The 20,508-nt window shown below is 35.3% G+C and overlaps 1 protein-coding gene and 1 long non-coding RNA gene across 4 annotated transcripts in view; one reads left to right on the plus strand and one right to left on the minus strand.

Annotated features, from left to right (window-relative positions):
* Positions 1-20,508, minus strand: part of LOC145967019 (uncharacterized) — a 64,993-nt gene that overhangs the window by 4,178 nt on the left and 40,307 nt on the right. For all 3 annotated transcript variants that reach the window (XM_083091598.1, XM_083091597.1, XM_083091596.1), the window contains one exon: positions 13,697-13,882. In XM_083091598.1, the coding sequence (XP_082947724.1) occupies positions 13,697-13,882 (186 nt within the window). The remainder of the gene's footprint in view (positions 1-13,696; positions 13,883-20,508) is intronic.
* On the plus strand, positions 11,051-18,732 carry LOC145967048 (uncharacterized). The gene is made up of 3 exons (XR_014437278.1): positions 11,051-11,408; positions 17,198-17,388; positions 18,079-18,732. It is a non-coding gene; the product is annotated as an uncharacterized LOC145967048 (long non-coding RNA).

The following is a 20,508-nucleotide window of genomic DNA, read 5'->3' on the forward strand; positions in this document are numbered from 1 at the left end:
GGAAAATTTTTAAATATTCAAGATAATTTGTGAAATATATATTTTTTATTCAAATCTAAAATAAAGGCTCTTATAGAAAATTGTCGAGATAAAGTCATCATTTCTTTTGCAAGTTTTTAACTATTAAATACATTAAATATTTTTAAATGCTAAAGATGTTTTTCCCCTGAAAGCCTGGAATTAAAATTCCTAATTTATTTAAAAAGAAGAATGAAATAAAGAGAATGCGAGTAACTGCGTTCTTTATACCTTTTTAAATTGAATTAGTAAAAAGGTTATTTTTATTTGTTTATAAGTAAGTGTAAATGAAACTAATGACATCATGTTATGAAAATTTTCTTTAAAAAGGAATCTGTTACAATTTTTTTACCAGAGTAAAAAAATAACTCATTAATATTTTATATCATATAATGAATGTATGGCACGTGTTGCTACCATATGAGATCTTAATAATGGATCTTATTGTATCAAAAAAACGCTTTGTATGGAAAAGATTTCGAATACGAGATAAAGATCGTTGATACGCTGGGAAAAAACTGCTTCAATGAATGAAACTGAGCCATTATTCAAGCAAATGTAAACTTCACAGATTACGTTAATGCATGACAGAAAACTTAAGATATCATTTATAATTTACAACAGTGAAAACTATCAAACTTATTCAATTTACCTTGAAAATTTACGCGAATTCTGAATATCCGAAAAATGGATTTTTCGGATTTGCATCTTTTTATTTTTCGAACACAAAGATATCGCATGTATATTTCAATTTCAGTCAATGCTGTTAATAATTGTCCGCTATGAATAACAAATACGTAGAAAAAAATTGAAAAAGGCTCTTCCTTCCGTAGCTCGTTTTCTCTAATTAAATTCCAATTCATGGAGCGCTAATTACGGAATGATTATCTTGGAGTGAGCTTCGCGTCAACACGAGCCCGTGAGTCTCAAGATATGCCGTAGATAAGAAAAGTCGCAACAAACGAGAATGCGATTTTACGCCTGACAAATAATCGTACAACTACTTTGAAAAATATGGACACGTCATAAAAAAAAAAATAAAAATTTCACGAAGCAGATATACGATAAAATAAATGGAAACATTTATATTATTCTTTACAAATTCAAGTATTTCCGTGACATGTAAATATTGATCATACACTCTTTTTACAGCGATTATTTTATTTTTTTTAACAATAGACATACCAAGCTTAATTTATGTATTTTATAATACATTTTATATATTAATTATTAATTTTATATATATTAATTATTTTATATATATTAATTATTATTCGTATCATTTATTGCCGATTTATCGCCGCAAGATATTTACCGCCTCGTTCGTCCATGATGCCGCGCAAAAGAAGAGAATATATTAATGCTATTAAATTTAAATGAAGCATCTCTATTTTAAATATACAGCTAGAGCAACATACCAATTAACTGCAAGGCGCAGCGCGAATGTCACGTAGAAGTAAATTACGTTCAATTGTGCGATCGCCGCGCCTGCCCCGACGACCATGACATTAGCATCGGCATTGTGTGCTGCACTTAATTGCGCCGTTCCCGTTGGTGCACTGTTACTCGCCTCGCTGTCGGAGCGCACGTGCGCCCTCGCGCGCATCTACCTACGTGTATACGCGGACTTCCGGCCGATTTGCACGGTGCTTCCTGATCGCGGAGGAAATTAAACACGCTGAGCCGCTCTCAGGGACGCATAATTCGCTCGCGATTAAATTAAAGTCGCGAAATTCAGAGATACAAGTGACATATTGAAAATATTATCGCGTCAGTCTCTTTTTTTAATATTTTATAGATAGATAGATACAATTCAAATATAATGTTTTATTAAAATTCGCTAATATACTTTATTATAATTTGATCTATAATTGCCGTGATAAGTTCGCGCGACTGTCATTATTAGATCGAATTTCTTGATCTTTGACAGTTAATTTCCTGTTATCGATTTAATGTGTATATATGTTTCTTATACTGAGATTCTACGATGGGATTACCGCTATTGGAATAAGGTCTAGTCTAGGATAGGAAATGAGGCTCGATTCAGATTTCCGACGAGACAACGATCGCAATCGATACAACTTCCATTTTTCCTCAAATTCTTATAAGATTATCCGATCAATTCGAGATAATCTTGCTAAAGGCGATTCAGGACTCGATTGAGTTTCTTTATCCTCTCGTTTCTTTTATTATCCCTTTCTTATATATATATATATATATATATATATATATATATATATATATATATATACGTTTAATCATTTTTTTAAATACGTTTACGTTGACAATTTTTCTATTTAATTTAAAAACTTTCTAAATAATATAACAGATAACGAACCGAATATTATATACAATTTTTTATATTAAATTATTTATTAATTAAATAATATTAACTAATTTGTGCTAATGATCGAAAATATTAAATGTTATTAATAAATTGTGTTAAGTTAAATCAATTCCAACGTATCCACAATTATTATTTAAAATATTCTATTTAACGCTTTTCGATATCATTATAATTTAAACAAGAAGAAATTTGAGACTAATATAAATCAAATAAATTATAACATTTTTGTGCGTATATGTATATATATTAAAGAATAGATTTATCTTTTTAACATTTATTTTGTTTCTTCTAAAAAACGATGATTTGTGAATTTATCACAATATATTAAATTGTTAAGTAAGAACCAAGGCGCGATAATTGGAGCGTAAAAAAAAGAAAACTTTTTTTTAATAACATATATATATATATCATTTGGAATACATTAATAAAAAAGAAAAAAAAACGAAGTCTTTTCTTACGCTCTAATTATCTCGCCTTGGCTCTTACTTGCTAATTTTATAATTTAGTGTAATGATATTATTACTTTGAGCTAATTCTTAAATTTTTATTTATGTATTAAGAATAATTTTGTACTCTTTTAATCGCAAATTGCTCCTTTTTCGCGATATCAAATGCGACCGTCGCCATTCGTTGGCAAATCTCTGGTTGATATGTAACCATCGTCTAGATCTATATAGTTAGCCAGGGGTTGAAGACCCCCGAGAAAGAGACGTCGTTCTTTGCTCTTTGAGCCGACGCGGCGCATAGTTCGAGCATGGCCGCACAGCGATCGAACCTAGTTGACTATTCTCGTGATGAAAAGAAAGCGAGACGTGAACCAAAGACATGGAGATGTGAAAAGGAAGCAAAGGAAAGCATGAAAGAGAATGCGGAAGGAAAGCAAGAGATGAGGCGATGAACGAGAGGAGATCAGAGATGAAGAGCACCGTTGTACATGAAATGTCGTTCTAGTATATTCAGATAATTTCAGAGAGAAGAAAAACACAGAATATGTATGGCATTTCATTCTGTCTTTACGTTTTTATAAATTTATAATTTAAGAATTGCAAACGTCTTGCACACAAGAACTGAAATACATGTTTGAAAAAATGCTCAATGATTAAAAAACATTATATTACATTTTTTGTAAAACTGGAACTTTGCGACATTTCATATGCAGCGATTTAACGGATGATGGGAACAATGAAGAAACCGACAAAAAGATCTACAGAAGAGATACTGAAAGAGACCGGGGTGCTTATGTAAAGGAGCTGACGAGTACGATTACCTCTCGTTGCCATCAGTGTCCTTGGGCACCTTAATCACGTAGTACACGTGGCCGCCGTGGGTGGTCGTCATTTTTCGATTGTACCCAACAACATTTGACAGCGGCAATTTCTGCGAGATTTCTCTCCTCTCTTTTTCTTTCTCTCTCCTTCCTTCACTTTCTCACGCTCCACCGAGCACGAAGTCGACTCTCGTATACCTCATCGTGCCTTCACTTTCATAAAAACTCCAGATTAACCAGAAGACCGATCGGAACGTCCTCGCTTCGGCGAAGAGGAACTTGGCCGATTTCGCGCAAACAAACTTGAAGAGCAATGTAAGATTTTATTTTTAAACGCCTTCGCGCGTAGCGGGAGATCTCTTCTTCCTCTCTCTCTCTTTCTCCCTGAGATTTGCTCCTTTCCTTTTTCACTAGTACTCAACGAGAAAGAAAGAGAGAGAAAGAGAATCGCGCGTTATTTCGGGGTTGGTCACGCTTGCCAAAAGGAAAACCTTCCATCGAGTATGTTTTGTGTTTTGTTCGATATACGAAATCGTCTATCGAGTGTTTATCCGATTCTCTTCTGACGTAAAAACTATAAGATTGATGGAAGAACCGAACGTAAACGATATCTTCCGAAATTAGCACGAAGACTCACAATCAGTGAGTCAAAAACAACAAGATGTGTTGGTTTTCGTCAGCAGCATATGCCGTCAAGCGCAAAAGCATATAGTCTTGTGACGAATTTTTTATAAATGAAACGTATATTTTTTCAAGATACATCAGAAAGTATAATTGACGTAAAGATAATTTTTTCTAAAAACAAAAACGAATATATATATATATATATTTTTTTTTATTTTTAGATAATTTTTTCTAAGAAAAATGAATGTATAAAATAAATTTTTATATATTCGTTTTTTTTTTAGAAAATATTATTTTTACGTCAATTAGACTCTCTGATGTACATACTGATGAAAAAATATACGTTTCATTTACAAAAAATTCATCTACTTTACACATATTTTAAATATGTACGTACATAAATTAAATTATCGTAATGCAAATAACTAATAAAAGAAGAAGATATATATCGCGATGTTTAAATAGTTTCTTCTTTTCGATCAAATCAACCAACCATTTGACTATATTTAATTCTTTTATATACATTAATGTGTCCTATCTGACATATTTCTGGGATATTTCATGATAATATGATAAACTCAACATGTCGCCGAACAGGCTTTGCCGGGATTCGCTTCCGTCACATGAAAGCTGCGGCAGATTTGTACGGATGTGCGACCTATTTCGGGAAAGTCCGTGACCCATTTTCTCCTCTCTCTTTCTCTCTCCGACATGGTCGTCGCGCGAAGCCGTTTGTTAAATCAGCTTCCCACACATGTGCTCGTTAAAAGAAATCATTCTTTGGCGATTTGTTCATCCGCGATAGTATTTTCGAGGATGCGCGCAGAGGCAGCTCGAAAATAGCCCGGAAATTTACACGTTGAGTCAGCGCTCGAAGTAGAAACGCGTTCCACTCCTTGAGAGGGATTCGCATTCTACTCGTGCTTTTTTGATACATTTAATATGGCCGTTCAAGTTTGAATATTACGCCGATATAAAGAATACATGTCAAGACTGATTATGTAGAAGAGAAAGCTCAAAAAGCGTAGTTTTAACGTTGAATAAAGCGTTAAATAAAAATGTCGAAAAAAAGTTCTTTTAAAATATGAATGATATAGAAAAAAAATAATCAATTAGCCATATTTAATGCTAAAGATTTTACATCGTAAAAGTGAAGAAGAAGGAGAAGTTGTAGAATATCTGACTCAGTTGTGCAACTAGTTGCCTAGTGTAGCACGAATGGTATCGATTTGGTACTGTTTACGTACAATGTACGGCTTCAATGATTCCTCGACGAAGTGGCACGCGAAACACGGATTTATCGAGAATCCTACTAGTCTGTAACAAAGGCGGATTGTAATTAGCTGTGCTATATTTGAAAGAAAGGCAAGATCAGGCTATTTTCTACGGATATAAAAAAATAGATATAACTCTTAAAAATACGTAATTTAAAAACTTGTTTTAATAACTCGCACATATATAATTAGCAACAAAATGGTTCGAAATCTTAGTTTAATAAAAAATTTTTTAGAAATAGAAACCGTATACATAAATTAAAAAGTAAAGTAAACGTACAAGTAAACAAAATGGAAGAAAATATGAGCGATATGAAGAAAGAAGTTTGAAGCAAAATATTTTAAAATAAGACACGAATGAAGAATACGAGCATTTTTCTTCAAGAAATAGGGAACTACCCGTTAACTCGCTTAAGATTCATTCACTTATCGGCGAAGCGTAACACGCACAAAGAACTCTTCTTCTCTGTGAATGGAACTCTGTCGACCAATTAACAGATCTCATATGGAGGGACACTCCACTTATCTCGGTTAGTCATTGAATTCGTTAGTCATATCGAATGCTTTTCTCAAGTTCGCATGAGTAGTAAATTCGTACGAAAATTCAGAATTTAATCAAAATCACATGTAATAATATGTAGTAATTATGTTAATATGTCACAATATAATTAGAAATTAAATATCAAAAAAAATAAACAAATAAAATGACAAAATATTTGTTTATAAATATATCTTTTAGAAAATTGAAAAAAATAATAATTTTAATCTGAAATATTGATAGAGCATCTCTCGAGTAACCAATTAAAATAATTTTAAATTGATATCTTTAATTAACTCAATTTATTTATACTTTCACACGAAGAAGGAAAATACTCCATTTTAAAATCAGGCAGACTAATATGATTGATCACAGAGTTCGTGCGAACTTTCTCATGTCTGTATGAACTTTCTCATTCGAAATGTCCGTTATCACCTGATGAAATATCGACCTTTTCACGAACTCGATACCCACGTGTGTCTTTTAATCGCCGGAAGGTAGATTATGAGCCACTGAATATAGTGAAAAAGTCAGTGTGGCACCTTGAATGCATCATTCGAAAGGGTTAAAGGTCCAAAGGGGAAAAATGGATGGTTCTGCGCTTTGTACTCCCAATTCCGTTACAATCAAAGTGGCCGCCGGCAACCTTACTCAGCGATCGACTATTTCGAGCCATTTGACATTTTCAGGATCCCGATTAACGGCCGACACGGCCTCGCCTTGCTTGTCTAACGACGCACCCTCTTATAGGGTGCATACCGCCGTCTTTCCCTTCATGCTCAGCGATTATGGGGGTCGCACGACTGGGGTGAGAATATGGGTCACGGCTGCTTCTACGTGAATACACATCTTTTTTGTAGAAAATTCGATTGAATGCTTTTCAATTACGAATAGAAACAAATCAAATGAATTGACATAATTAGAGAGAGAGAGAGAGAGAGAGAGGGAAAGAGATGAAAAATATCTAACAAATATCTAATAAAAAAAATATCTAATAAAAATATCTAATAAAAATATCTAATAAAAATATCTAATAAAAATATCTAATAAAAAATATCTAATATCTATTTAATAATATGTGCGTATTAAACAAATATTTTAATAAATAAATTAAATAAAGTGAGAAATTTTCTTTTACAGAGCATACATAATGAAATAAAATATCTAAACATGTAGTTTTTATGATTAAAATTAGAATGGTTGCAAGAAAGAATATTTTAAATGTAGCTGGGATTTTTGAAGCTGCTGGGCCGAAAAAACCAAATTCTTGAGAAACAAGGAATTATTGGAAAAAGATAAGAGAACAAACAGTATGACCTAGTTTCGTGATCTGTGCCGTATATGGGCCACTGAGTATAAGGTCACGCAGCATGGGGAGGTACATGCGTGCGTTTGCGCCACGTACCATCGTCATGGATTTATCACGCCGTTGTGCGGCTGCGTGATCGATTTCATGTACCTGGATCAAACTCTCCGGTGCTTGTAGATAGAATAGGAGGGACACGAGAGGGATGGATGTAATACTCAATTACCCTCTGATTACTGATATCTGGAACGCCATGTTCGCAATAATCGGTCCATCGCGCTTGAAATTACTTCAAGTAACTCGTGATTGTTGGAGTCGCGAGTCCGTGCAAGATTATGCTTACTTTCAGACAAATTAATTAATAATTTATAAGAGAATAAACAATACTAATAAAAAATCTATATTTTAATTCAAGTAAATTTTAATCTAAGAGAACTTTAAATCGAGACTTAATTCAAAAAGGGTGCATCTTATTTTTGCTAAAGTAATCTCCAGATTATTTATTAAAAAATTTATATATTAGATTTAAAATCCATTAGAATTTTTTATGTTAAAAATTAAAAATTTTATATACTTCTACAAGCTTTTGTACGTAGAAAAGTTTTTTCCGCAAAATTCTATGATGTGATTAAATGCAAATAAGATATTTATTCGCTATTAAACAAGCTGTCGCCGCTTATCGTCGTCATAGAAGTTAGCATAATCTACTTAACGACGTTACTCGCGTTTATCGACGCATAATTGGTAATTGACGGTAATACGAGGACCTATGCGACCGAATTTCCCGTGAAGGAGTTTAATGGAGATCAACGAGGTAGAGGGCGAGCGTCATTCAAATGAGGAGATCGTGAGAGTGCGAGGGCAAAAATTATGTCACGATAGCATCGCTTGACCGGCCTGTTGCTAAGTTTCAAAGCGAGATTTACGCTTCGACACTTCGTGTTAATCCATTCGTGATCGATTTTAAAGTTTCAGGGAATATTAAATTTTATTCCGTAAAGTTATCGTTTTTTATTAACTTTAATATTAAATCTTTTAAAGTGCAAAGTAATCAGAGAAAAGTTGTTAACTTGAAAAATCACCGAATAGTTGCAAATAACCGTTCGAAAATAATTAGATTAAAATAGTTTAAGTTGAGAATTTTATTCTGTATTCACAAAGTCGCCAAGAAAACTTCTACTGCTTACGAGGATATTAATAGTGCATTCCGATTCTTCTATTTTGCATTAACAAGAGCCGGTCGAAGCGCGCACACGTCTACCAAGTATGAGTTATTATTATCCTGCTCGTGGTAATGCGCGTTTTTCTCGAACATGCGACGAAAGAGAGAAAGAGAGAAGAATATCCGCTGAAAAATTCACGTCGTGATCGCCGCCATCGTCTCAACCTATTCGCTTCTCTTCGAGATATATCTCGGTGCATCGTTTTACTCGCGATTTTACGCTCTCGTAAATGCTTTTTCCAGACTTTACGAACGACACGGTTGCCCGAATATAATAAGTCACGTCCTTCTACCGTGCCTAAAATCCGTTCTGGTTAATAATAATCACATAAAGGCTTTTAAAACTTAAACCGTAAAATAATTATTGCTTTAAGTGAGGCAAAAGTTAGGAATGAATATTTTAGATTAATATAATAACTTCAATATGAATCTTTATAAATTTTATAAAAATCTATTTTATGTTTGTTGTCTCTCTCTCTCTCTCTCTCTCTCTCTCTCTTTCTCATAGATGTAGAAATAAAATTATTAAAATATATACAATAAACGACACGGTTGCCCGAATAATAAGTCATGTCCTTCTACCGTGCCTAAAATTCTGGTTAATAATAATCACATAAAGGTTTTTAAAACTTAAACCGTAAAATAATTATTGCTTTAAGTGAGGCAAAAATCAGGAATAAATACTTTAGCTTAACATAATAACTTCAATATAAATATCTTTATAAATTTTATAAAAATCTATTATATTTTCGTTGCCACTCTCTCCCTCTCTCTCTCTCATAGATGTGGAAATAAAATTATTAAAATATATACAACAAACGATAATAAATGTTTCATGATTATATGCCATTGGATATTAATAATTTGAGATCAACGATGTCACGCTTGGCGATCGTTTGACTGAAAGGGCAGTTCACGCTTCTACGCTTAATCAAGCAATTAGGCGATCAACGGGGTTCATCTCGTACGATCCTAAACCTCTCCATGGCAGGTCACGGCTCTCGACGAAGTCGTCGTTTCTCCGCATGCTATCTTTGGCACGCGCCGCTCCGACGTGGACACATTCGAATCATCCCGAAATTCCACCTCGCAAGTCTCGTCACTTTCACAACGTGAAATTTCACGTCCGCAAAAAGCATTGTCTAATTTTAAAGTCAATAAATTTAATAAAAAGGAACAATTCACTATTAGGTGTTAATTCTTTAACATTTTTTTGTATATCATCTAGATCCAGTTATAAATATGATACAATCGAACATTAATGCAAATATTGAAGTTGGATATTATTGTCAATTGATGAGACACAAATAAAATTTGTATGATAATTGAGAGACAAAGGAAAATGCATAGTACATAAACGTGTAGTATAGACCACTGGAAATATACACGGAAGCAAGATGGCATGCGGAAAAGTCGATAACTGACGGTTTATTATTTTTTTTTCCAAGAAACCTGACTCGCGGTAATCTATTCTTCATTTATTTTTCATTCTTTCGACTAATATAAGGCACGGATTTATAAAAATTCAATTGTACGAAAAGACGTAAAATCGTGTAGAATATAACAGAATTCTATACAAACAAAAAAATATGCATTGGACCAATTAAATTTTTGCTAAAAAATATAACATTGAAAGATACGAAACAGAAAAATTTTAAAATCTCTTAATTCAAAGCAATCTGTGTTTGCAGAGTTTCTCGTTTGCAGAATCAACATATTACGAATTTTTAATATATTCATAAGAACTTTGCAGCGGCTCGGAAAAATCTCCATAATGAAAAATACATAACATGCAATAGAAAAACTGTGGTTTTACGAGCACCGTGCATTCGCACTCGTTATTTGCGAACGTTTTACGTCGCAGAATTGCGGTCGCGGAATCGCGCGGCCATTGGAATCGCAATTTACAGCGATTTTCCAATAGAGAAAAATCACGCGTGGTACACATCCTTGCGCACGCACGTGCGTCGAGAAAAAAAAGAGAAAGAGAGAGAGAGAGAAAGAGAACAGATTGCGAAAATTTCATGAAACGAATCGCGCAATGCGATGAATCCCCAAGGTGATCTTGCGTAGACTATTTTCCGGACTCACTCGTCGAATTTAATTAATTCCGATTAATTCCGATTGATAAATCCCGCAGCGTAAACCGTACTGTTTCACTGTGCCACTGTGTCACCAGCTTTATCACCGTGTAACCGTTGCTTATCACCGCATCATCGGGATGCAGCGATCGCGAGACTCGACACTACCGCTGCATCCGATCGGCTGCATTCGATACGACGTAAAAGAGAGGGAGAAGAGAGCAAGGGAAAAAAGGAGACTGAGAGGAGAGAGAGAGAAGATGACGAGGAGGAGAAACGAACAGATCGACGATAGAGGGGAACGACGAGAGAAAGAGAGAGAAAGAGCGCGCGCGATTATTCGCCGATGCAGCCGACAGCACGACTGGCGGCGGCGGCCTCACCGCACCTCTGCACATCCACCCACGCTATATCGATCTCTCCCCGTTCTCCGGACACCGCGCTGCGCCGCGTCTCACCTCACCGCACCTCTCGTCTGGTGAACCCGTGCGTGAACCAGGAGCGCAGCGTGGCGTCGCGTCGGTGCCGGGCGCTGGTGTCCGCGATTTGGCGAGGCTGGCATTGGTGCTGGTGATGCTAGTGATGATGCTGGTGGTGGTGGTGATGCAGGGCTATAAGTCGAGCTCTCTCGGGTGTACGATTGTATCCAATGCGCGCGCGCGTAGATGCATATGAATGGAAGCTGAGATGTGTATACGTGAGAGGACCACTGTAATAGTACCTACGGACAGGTAAGTGTAGTCTAGATGTGTAGAATGTCGAACAGATATGCGCACTATGTCCACGGATTCTTCGACGAGTTTGGGATCGATTCTTTTTAGGCTTTTCTCTTCTTTATATGAACAATTTTTATAGCTATCCCTGATTTTAGCGAAGCTCTCTAGCTTTTCCCAGTCTTATTTACAATAGTAGGATGAAAGAGAAATTTAAATTAAAATCTGACGAGTTCTCGGTTTCAGTGAGTCGACTTTTGAGATGGTAATACTGCAAATTATGCGCGACGAAATTGCTCGAGAATTTTTTATGTACCGGTGGATTTTCACGAGAACGGAATCCGCCGCGGCACGATGGTTTGCATTAGCAATTAGAAACCTTGCGCGATGTATATGCGAATTACGTAACGTGTTTCACTAAATAGCAATGCCTGTAAACTGGGAATGCATAATCGCCCAACCGATCGCGCGTTGTATCGCTTGGAAGATTAGAATCGGAAATATCGAGATGGTCTCGAACAAGAGAGAAAGACTCGACCGGTTCTCTCGGTGCTTTCTTCTCTTCTTGTTTCGGCATCCATTTTACCTGCGGACGAATTGCATAAGAATCGAACGTGAGGTTTTAGGATACATCGCGAAAGACAAAACGCTTTATCGCGATCGAGGATTCATAGATAAATTAGTCATATATGCGAAACGTCAAACGTAATTTTTATTTGAAATGACTTGGAGTAAAATGTATGTTGTCGTGTATTCCAAAGAAAATTTATCTATAATAAATTCACTTTTAGTGCGACACATCATTACCATTTTTATCTAGGTTGATTATAGGAATATATATTTACGTAAACACGATAAATAAGAAAGCTGGAGAACTCAAGATTGACTTGGAGATATTTTTGCATTTTAATGAGAATTGTAAAAGTTCCGTCACGCAAAAGTCATTCAGAAGAACCTAAAGTAAATCGTTTATCGCGGAGTCTATTACACTTTGTGCTGACTCTTATCCGGAATTAAAAGTAAACAGACAGCAATCAACTTTACTCTTAGACGCTCGCACGCAGCTTGAATTCTATTTATGACTGGCACCGCGAGATATGCGAATCGCATATTCGTATGTATCAATGTATGCATGCGCGTGTATATATGTGGTAAATCATCGGTCCTTCCTCCCCGTGTCACAACCATTCACGCTCACTTTTATCAACTGTCATCGCACGTGCTAATCTTTATCGTCCTCGTCCCGGAGTTACTTTAAAGCTCTTTAGAAGTTAAAAATATCCTTTAAAGTATGACTCTAATCCGATATTGCATTAAAGACAACAAGAAGTAAAATGACAGAAGCTTGATACTTGGATTCTCTCTCTCTCTCTTTTTCTCCCTCTCTCTTTCTCTCTCGTGAAATTTTGGAGTAAAAGATATTTGAAATAAATATTGTTTCTGTCCTCCGAATTAATTTCGACTAAATAGCTTGTAAAATTTTACACAGACCACTCTATCATCTTATAAAAAAGCTTTAAAAATTATGTTACGAAATACAATCATACACAGTCGTCCTATATGAATATTTATGTCTCATTGTTCGCCAGCTAATATTATATCTTTTTGACAAAGAAACTCTCTTGGAAAATTTACGTGCGACGTGTGCGGGCGAAACCGCTTGTAACATTGAAATAGCGATAGACAGCTCGTGTAATAGTTACACTGTACCATGAGCAAGCCTATAATCGTGGAGAACTGTCGTAAACAGTTTGGTAGCGCGGTGGTACCAGGCGACGAAGACACAAAGGGGACCGAGAGAGAGAAAGGAACGTCACTTCCGGCCCATTAAGATCGTCAAGGGTCGCGCGAATCGTGCGCGGGAGGTTAATTATTCCGGCGGCAGTGTCTCTCATCTTCGACGCTTTTTCCATTTCCTTTTTAGGAATTTTGCGCGAATAACTTTATTTAGGAAAAGAGCGCATTTAAAGATGATAAATATCTACAAAGTTTATTTATTTATATGGAAGATATTTTTTAGATTTTTTTAGAATTGCTTTTTTTACAATTTTTTATTATTTTTAATGATTTTTGATTCCTCTCTTTAATGACTATCTAATAATTTTACAAATCTTGCTTCACGACAAAAGATCTTTCAAAATTCATTTAAAGCAAGATACATTTCTTTACGAGGTGATTGATGATATTAATCATTTTTTTCTTTTTTGATCTCTGATAATATTTCAATTTATAATGACTAATTTATTAATCTTTTATATATTTTAATATGGTCAGAAGAATTTTCGTAACAAGATAATGAATCTTACCTGATTTGCGCATGGTAGGCGGGCGTGGTGTGCTCGGTGTGCGTGGTCAAAAGTTCCGCGGAATTGTTGGCCATGTTTATCGGGTGTCCTGTCAAGTGTGTTATCGGCTCCAGTAAAAGAACGCCGGGCGTCGCCGGCGATGGTTGTGGACCTAACAACGAGACGCGTACTTTTTCTCTACCTTCGCTGGAATCACAAGAGAAGTGCGCCCTATTAGTATAAAAATATATACATATATATTATAATTATAATCAGTACAAAAGATATTTCATTTTTATTGTATCAAATACTCAAAATAATGGTTTTAATAATTAATATTGTATCAAATACTCAAAATAAATATAATACTCAAAATAAATGTTTTTAATAATTAATATCTCGTAAGAATGTTAATAAGTAACGTGAAAGCAATCAATATTTATTTTTTCTAAAAACGCAGCTTTCAAATAAATCGCTTTTTCGTGTTTTTTTTAAATTACTATTTAACAATCATCTTTGCATACGAAACCGTAGGCCTCGGATGATAAAACGAAGGGTGCATTTCCTTACCACCCTTGCGCGAGTTGTGCGGAAAAAAATGAGAGCTGGGCGAAATTTAACGATTTAACTTCCGCTTTTGTCGCCACGCCTCCTCGCGTGTCCTATTCTCAGAAACGTGCAGTACCCTTCCTCGGAAACGCTCGCGGCGCACGCACATGTACAACTATCATGTGCAAGGTGGCTAATTTCTCACTGACTGGCTCCAAAGGATTAATATATTATATTAAACGTTAAATAAATTTTTTCGTAATTTTGATTAGAATCCGACGGAAAATTTAGATATTTCGAATTCGCGCGCGCGCGCGACGGAAGAATTTATTTTTATATATAAATTATATAAATTAAAATTATCTTATATCTTAATAAGTCTATTTTCTTGTATTAGAATAATCGAGCTAAGAATTATTTTTTCCTGACTAATTTTTCAATATCATTTTTTTTAAGATGTTATAATTTGCATATATTGTTATATTATAAGTCAATTAAATGAATCAAAAGTTTTTGAACTTTAAATTATTTTTATAGAGAAATAAATAAAATTTAAATAAGGCTCATTACACAAAATAAGTATTCATTTTATTTCCTGGTAAAGTGAAAATATAAATTACCAAACACGCTTATAGATAAACCGATTTTCAGCAAAAAATCCAACAGAAAATTAGCGCACTGTGAGCCAGGATAAAGTCTACACTTGTTTTTAAAAAAATGTCAAATTAATAAAATAAAAAATGTATGATGTGAAAAAATCCAGATAAATTGTTAAAATCCCTGACTTTTTCCTGACATTTCCAGAATTATGAAATCCCCTGGCAATTCCCGGTTTTCCAGATTTCTCTGATCGCTAGACACCCTGTATGAGAATTTCGAATATACATGAGATAATATATGCTTCAATTTTGCTTCATTCCCGAAGGCGGAGTGTCTGGTCGGCGAGCGACGAAATGCAAGTCGGTCGTCTGATTGCTCGTTTGTCGCTTACATAACTTTCCGACGACGTCATTCACGTTACGATGCAACGTCGTCGGAGATGTAATACATAATAATACGTGGGAAGTACCGAAACGGCGACAAATGGATTCGCTGCGCAGAGTCGAAAACTCATCTCGACTTTAACTATCCGTCATTTTCGAAGTAACCATAAATGTCAAAAGTCATTTAAAATGTGGCTTGAATTAATCGTAATTCTGTCATATTCAACAAAACGCATGATTCAATTTAATGTAAAATCCAGCTGCTTTATTGTAGTTTTATCTCTTCTTTCTTTTTTTCGCAATACATTAAAGTTTATGGAACAGTGAACATCGTTCTGCGACATGAATGGAAAAATGAAGGGAATATCGCATAATGAGATACACAAAACATTCATTCTCCTACGTCTCATGCTGCGGAGTAATATAATTCAAAGATATTGATTTTGCGTATATTTAGTTCGTTCAATCTTTTTATGAGGTATCTTCCCTTATAATTTATTAATGCGTTACTATAGATATATTGATCAATTTTGAAGTAAATTTCGGGAAAATTGACGAAATTCTTCAATTTAAATACTCCTACTGTCTTTCAGAATTAAGTGTGTCTTCGCAGCGCGAACGAGAAGGTTAATCTGCAATAATTACGAAAGTTAACCCGGCCATTGGCTTAATCGCGGCAAACCAGAGCAAAACTTGATCTCGTCGCGTGCAGTAACTCAAATATATTTTCATACAAGCAATATTTTTCTTACGTAAATGATCGAAAAGTACGTTATTCGGCACTAAATCGATTCGATTGTGTGCGCGAAGAGATTAATCGAACGGTATCAACGGAAATACGAATGGGAATAACGACTCTATGTAATTTACGAGTAACATCGTCGTTTCCCCTCGGGATTCACTATCATCCATTTTCATTTTTGCGGAAATCTCCATACACGTGTTGCGCACAAGTGGCATTCCGCCAACATGCGTACAGACTGCCAACTATCGGGAGTGTATATCGGAGGCGGTGGCTTTGTTACAAATTTCTAAAACGGCCCGCTTCGCGTAATTCGCGCAATAAGCAATCGGTGGACGAGAGTTCTCTCTGAAAAGAGTAATATCCAAAGTGCACTTCTATCTTCATCCCTAGACAGCTAAAATGGATGACGTTCTTTATTATTGCGAACGATTCACGCGCTGCAAAGTTCTACGAAGTAAATTAAAACGTAGAAGAGATACAAGGGAAAATATTTTTTAAAAATTAAAATTATAAATATGCAAATCAAGAGGTTCAGAATTAAAAGTTTAAAAAAATCTTTATTTTTATACACATTCAAAATTTCGAATTTAAGTTAAAAATAAAAATCCAAATATTTAAGAGGATAGTTGTCCTTATTTAAGTTATTAAAATATTTTTTAATATAATTTGTGCGGCTACAATTATATTTATAAAAATTATGTTTGCAGCATATGAGAGAATCGGTGAGAAATTTATGCGCGATATATATAGTACATGCGCAGCGAAAGGGTTAAAGGAGTACATTCGTAATACATTCGTAATGCATTTTCGTTCGCCTTGACACTTCTATGAAACTTGCATGAGCGGCCCAATGCAATTACAACGAGCGTCTCCCTGTAGGCATATACCTTTCGCCTAAACATCATTTAGGGAAATAACACCCCGAGGATAAAATGGTGGAAATGTAGAGCATTCCACTTCGTACCATCGAGTCTTCTCTTTGATCTATAGAGATAGTGGTTCTTCCGAATATACAAAGTAAAAAAATTAATAATTAAGTAAAGATAAAAGAGCAAATCTATTCCGAATATTTCCCGAAATATTATTCTATCTAATTTTAAGATCAATACGGTAAATTATGTCATTTTATGTTATCTGCCTGCGGCTGATAGATTCAAGACACACTGTATAACTTCACCCATCTATCGCCGTACGCTCGTGAAAATTCGATTCATATCCTCAGGGGAACTATATCATCAATTTCAGAAGATGGAGACCCAGGAAAGCGAATGTATACGGAAAATAATTCTGAGGAGAAGAGAAATTGGCTATTCCTTCAAGGGTTAAACGTAAGAGTTATATCGATATACGATGGTGTACGATGGTACTTGAAGAACGTACAGATATTTGAGTCAGAGTGCATTTTAGCGGGAAAAATAACACGAGTAAATTGCAGTGTAAGTATAAATAAAGACGTGGAGTTTAGACTATGATTCAGAAACATCATGCAAACATCAAATTTAAAAATAATATAAATGTCATTTATAATTCGAGGAACTTGTAGAGGAATACATATAAATTTCCGGTTTTGTCTTTTAATAAAAAAGAATGTTTTTGCTATTTGAATATCATTGAGACCATGAACGATCATCGTCCAGTGCGCGAACGATAACATTCCAACGCGAATGCGATGCGATGAGTCATTATGTCGATAAAAATTGCGCGTTCAGCTGGGAATATAATTAACGAAGTATTTATTCTGCTCGATAAATGGGCCGCCACAGCAATCACACGCACGCACACACACACACACACACACACACACACGTCCGATAAGCTACTGGTTGTTTGGTTGCGTCGAGCGTGTTAACCTTCATCCGCTTCTCGCTAGCGAGATTCGAATTCATTGCTTTGATAGGAGAGAAAAAGAGGGTTACTCGTGATATTATTGTAATTTATATCGAGATATGTCGAAGGTGCGCGATACAAGTACTCATGCTCGATTTTATTGCGCGAGTGTTCGAATGCGAATTCGAATTAATGCGATTCGCATTGAGAGCTTGAACGGCATATAATCTATTTTTATCGGAAAAATGTCGATTGCATGTTTTAATTTAAAATATATTTTCTCACTTTTTTGCATTCAGGTGGACTTGTATTGAGAGAAACGACTGCGTATTGTAATTTTGCCAATCGATGTAGGTCGCGAGAACGCTTTCGAACGTACGTGGATCGTCGGGTATCCTCCGAAAAAGGAATAACGATCGCTCGGGAATCGAGGACTCGCTCGTCGGAATGCGCATCGAGGGAGTCATGATCTTGCGCAACGTCCTGCCTGGTCGCGCGTAATCGACCAAAACGAGTCGATGTGGATCGTAGCCGAGAGAAGGACCGAAAACACGAACGAGCTGGACCAGACTCGGAACCGGTTCCCGGCCGTGGTCGCCGGCTGTGGAATCGATCCTGCGCGTCGATAACGATTCCTTCTAACGTGCGAGGAAAGTGTGCGCGACGAGCCATTCCACTCGTGGAATGTGTACTCTTCGATGAAGTTGTCATCCCGAGTTATGATCTTTGACAAGCCTTCGCGAGAGGGCTGGATAAAAAGTAAATATGAAGGAGGCTTCGAGAATTTATCCAAGGATTTGAAATCCAAATCCTTAGATTTAGATTTTTTTTAGCATCTAAATAAGTCAAGACTAGATAGGTTAAATTGAAGATCTGCAGACAAATCCTATTCTGTTATAAAATTCTAATACAAGGTTTCTTTGAATTTTTTTCTCTCTTAATTTTTATATAAATATAATCTTTATAAATAATTTCTAATTTCTAATTTCTAATAAATTTCATTCGATATATTTTATATTTTATGTACTATGTATTTCTATTGTTGAATTTCAAGGTTCTCAACAGTTTAAAGTCTCACTCAATTGAGTTGTAAAACTCTATTGCATAAGTAATAGTTATTTGAAAAGACAGTTTGCATAATTCACAAGCAAATATGCGCTATTGTTGTTTACGCATTGACGCCCAGCAGTACCATGTCTGGCGTCATCTGACAGTTAAACACCTCGCGAGAGCGAATCAGACCTTGAGTCCGTGACATCATCATCCTAATCGCCTACGACGCCATGCTCACGGTCGGATCGGATGACGTTATTTTTTTCTATGCTATTCTGAACGGAATCACGAGAATCCAGTTATAAATTCTCGCAAGAGGAGAACTCATATTCAAAGTGTGGACGTTTTTTTTACAGACAGTTTTTGAATTTTAAATCGATGTCAAACGTTTCAATGTCGAATATCTTTTAAAATACTTTAATATTGAAAATTGACGGACTAGGATAAACTTTGATTAAATTAAAAACCCTGATCGAAAATACTACCGAATAGAAATTTAATTTAAACGTTTAGAAAAAATATACATGTATATTTTTTTTACTCGAGATTTATTCAATGTCGTTAATTGCAATTCTGCTCGCGAGAAAATGTATTTTAATTTCAAGCTGCAATATTTGAAATTAATAAATGCTAAATTGCTCGCTACAAGGCTGCGAAACGATAAGTTCGCGACACGCTATTTTATAAATGTACGCATTCAACCGTGCAAGATATGAAAAAAACATTTTCTATGAAAATCGTATTCAGTAAAATCAATAGAGGAAAATGGAAGGCGCTAAGACTCATAAAGTCATGAAAATTCGCTCGTGAAAATTCATGTGATATTTAAATTTGCGCTAGTTTTAGTAAAAACAATCATCCTTAAAATAAATATATACAAATATATTCTGACACGTGTCTTGCACAATCGCAAATAGAATGACAATCCAGAAAGAGAAAGCACTTTGTCAAAATTGACAAATAACCCAGAAAAATCGCTAACAATAATTGATTAATAATTACGTAGAGTAATTAAAACCAGAGACGCAAATTGACGCATATCGATTGCAATCAACTTTTGCTTCTTCTCTCGGTTTTTTTTTTTTGACGTAGTTTTCTCCGCAAACTCGAATCGCATCGCTCCAATTGTGCTTTTATGACGCGTCGTGTAAAAGTTGAGCAAATATTTTATCGTGTCTCCCTTGGCGTGACAGGCGATACTTGGGAAATTATTTAGAAGCACTTTTTTAACATGGAGAAAAAAAGAGACAGAGAAGATTTCGTTACTCGCGCGAGTATTCGTCCTGAAAATATTCCTGTTGCATAAACGACGATTTCTTCTTACGAATCGTGCAAAATAATTTACAATGCTTTAATCTTCAGGAAAGATTTATGCGATCGATATCTTAAACTGGTATAAATATGTACCGTGCTATAAATATGTATTCATAAGAGTATCAAACTTTTACAATGCCACTACTGTTATAACGCATGTTTCGTGACACGAACATTCGCGGGTTAATCGTGCGTGCTTTCCGCGTGCGAGGACGCGAACGGTCGATATTTCCTTCGAATAAGCTCGCGATTTGCATCTCGATACACTGCGCGATGACGTGTTAGAATAATGCAAGGGAAAAATATTATTAACGATTCGAAAATCAACAAACTGTCAATTTGATTTCACAATTTCATTTGAC

This window comes from Camponotus vicinus, unplaced genomic scaffold, assembly GCF_025532165.1.
Source record: "Camponotus vicinus isolate PSW18456_S1 unplaced genomic scaffold, iyCamVici1.0 SCAF_2, whole genome shotgun sequence".
NCBI lineage: Eukaryota > Metazoa > Arthropoda > Insecta > Hymenoptera > Formicidae > Camponotus > Camponotus vicinus.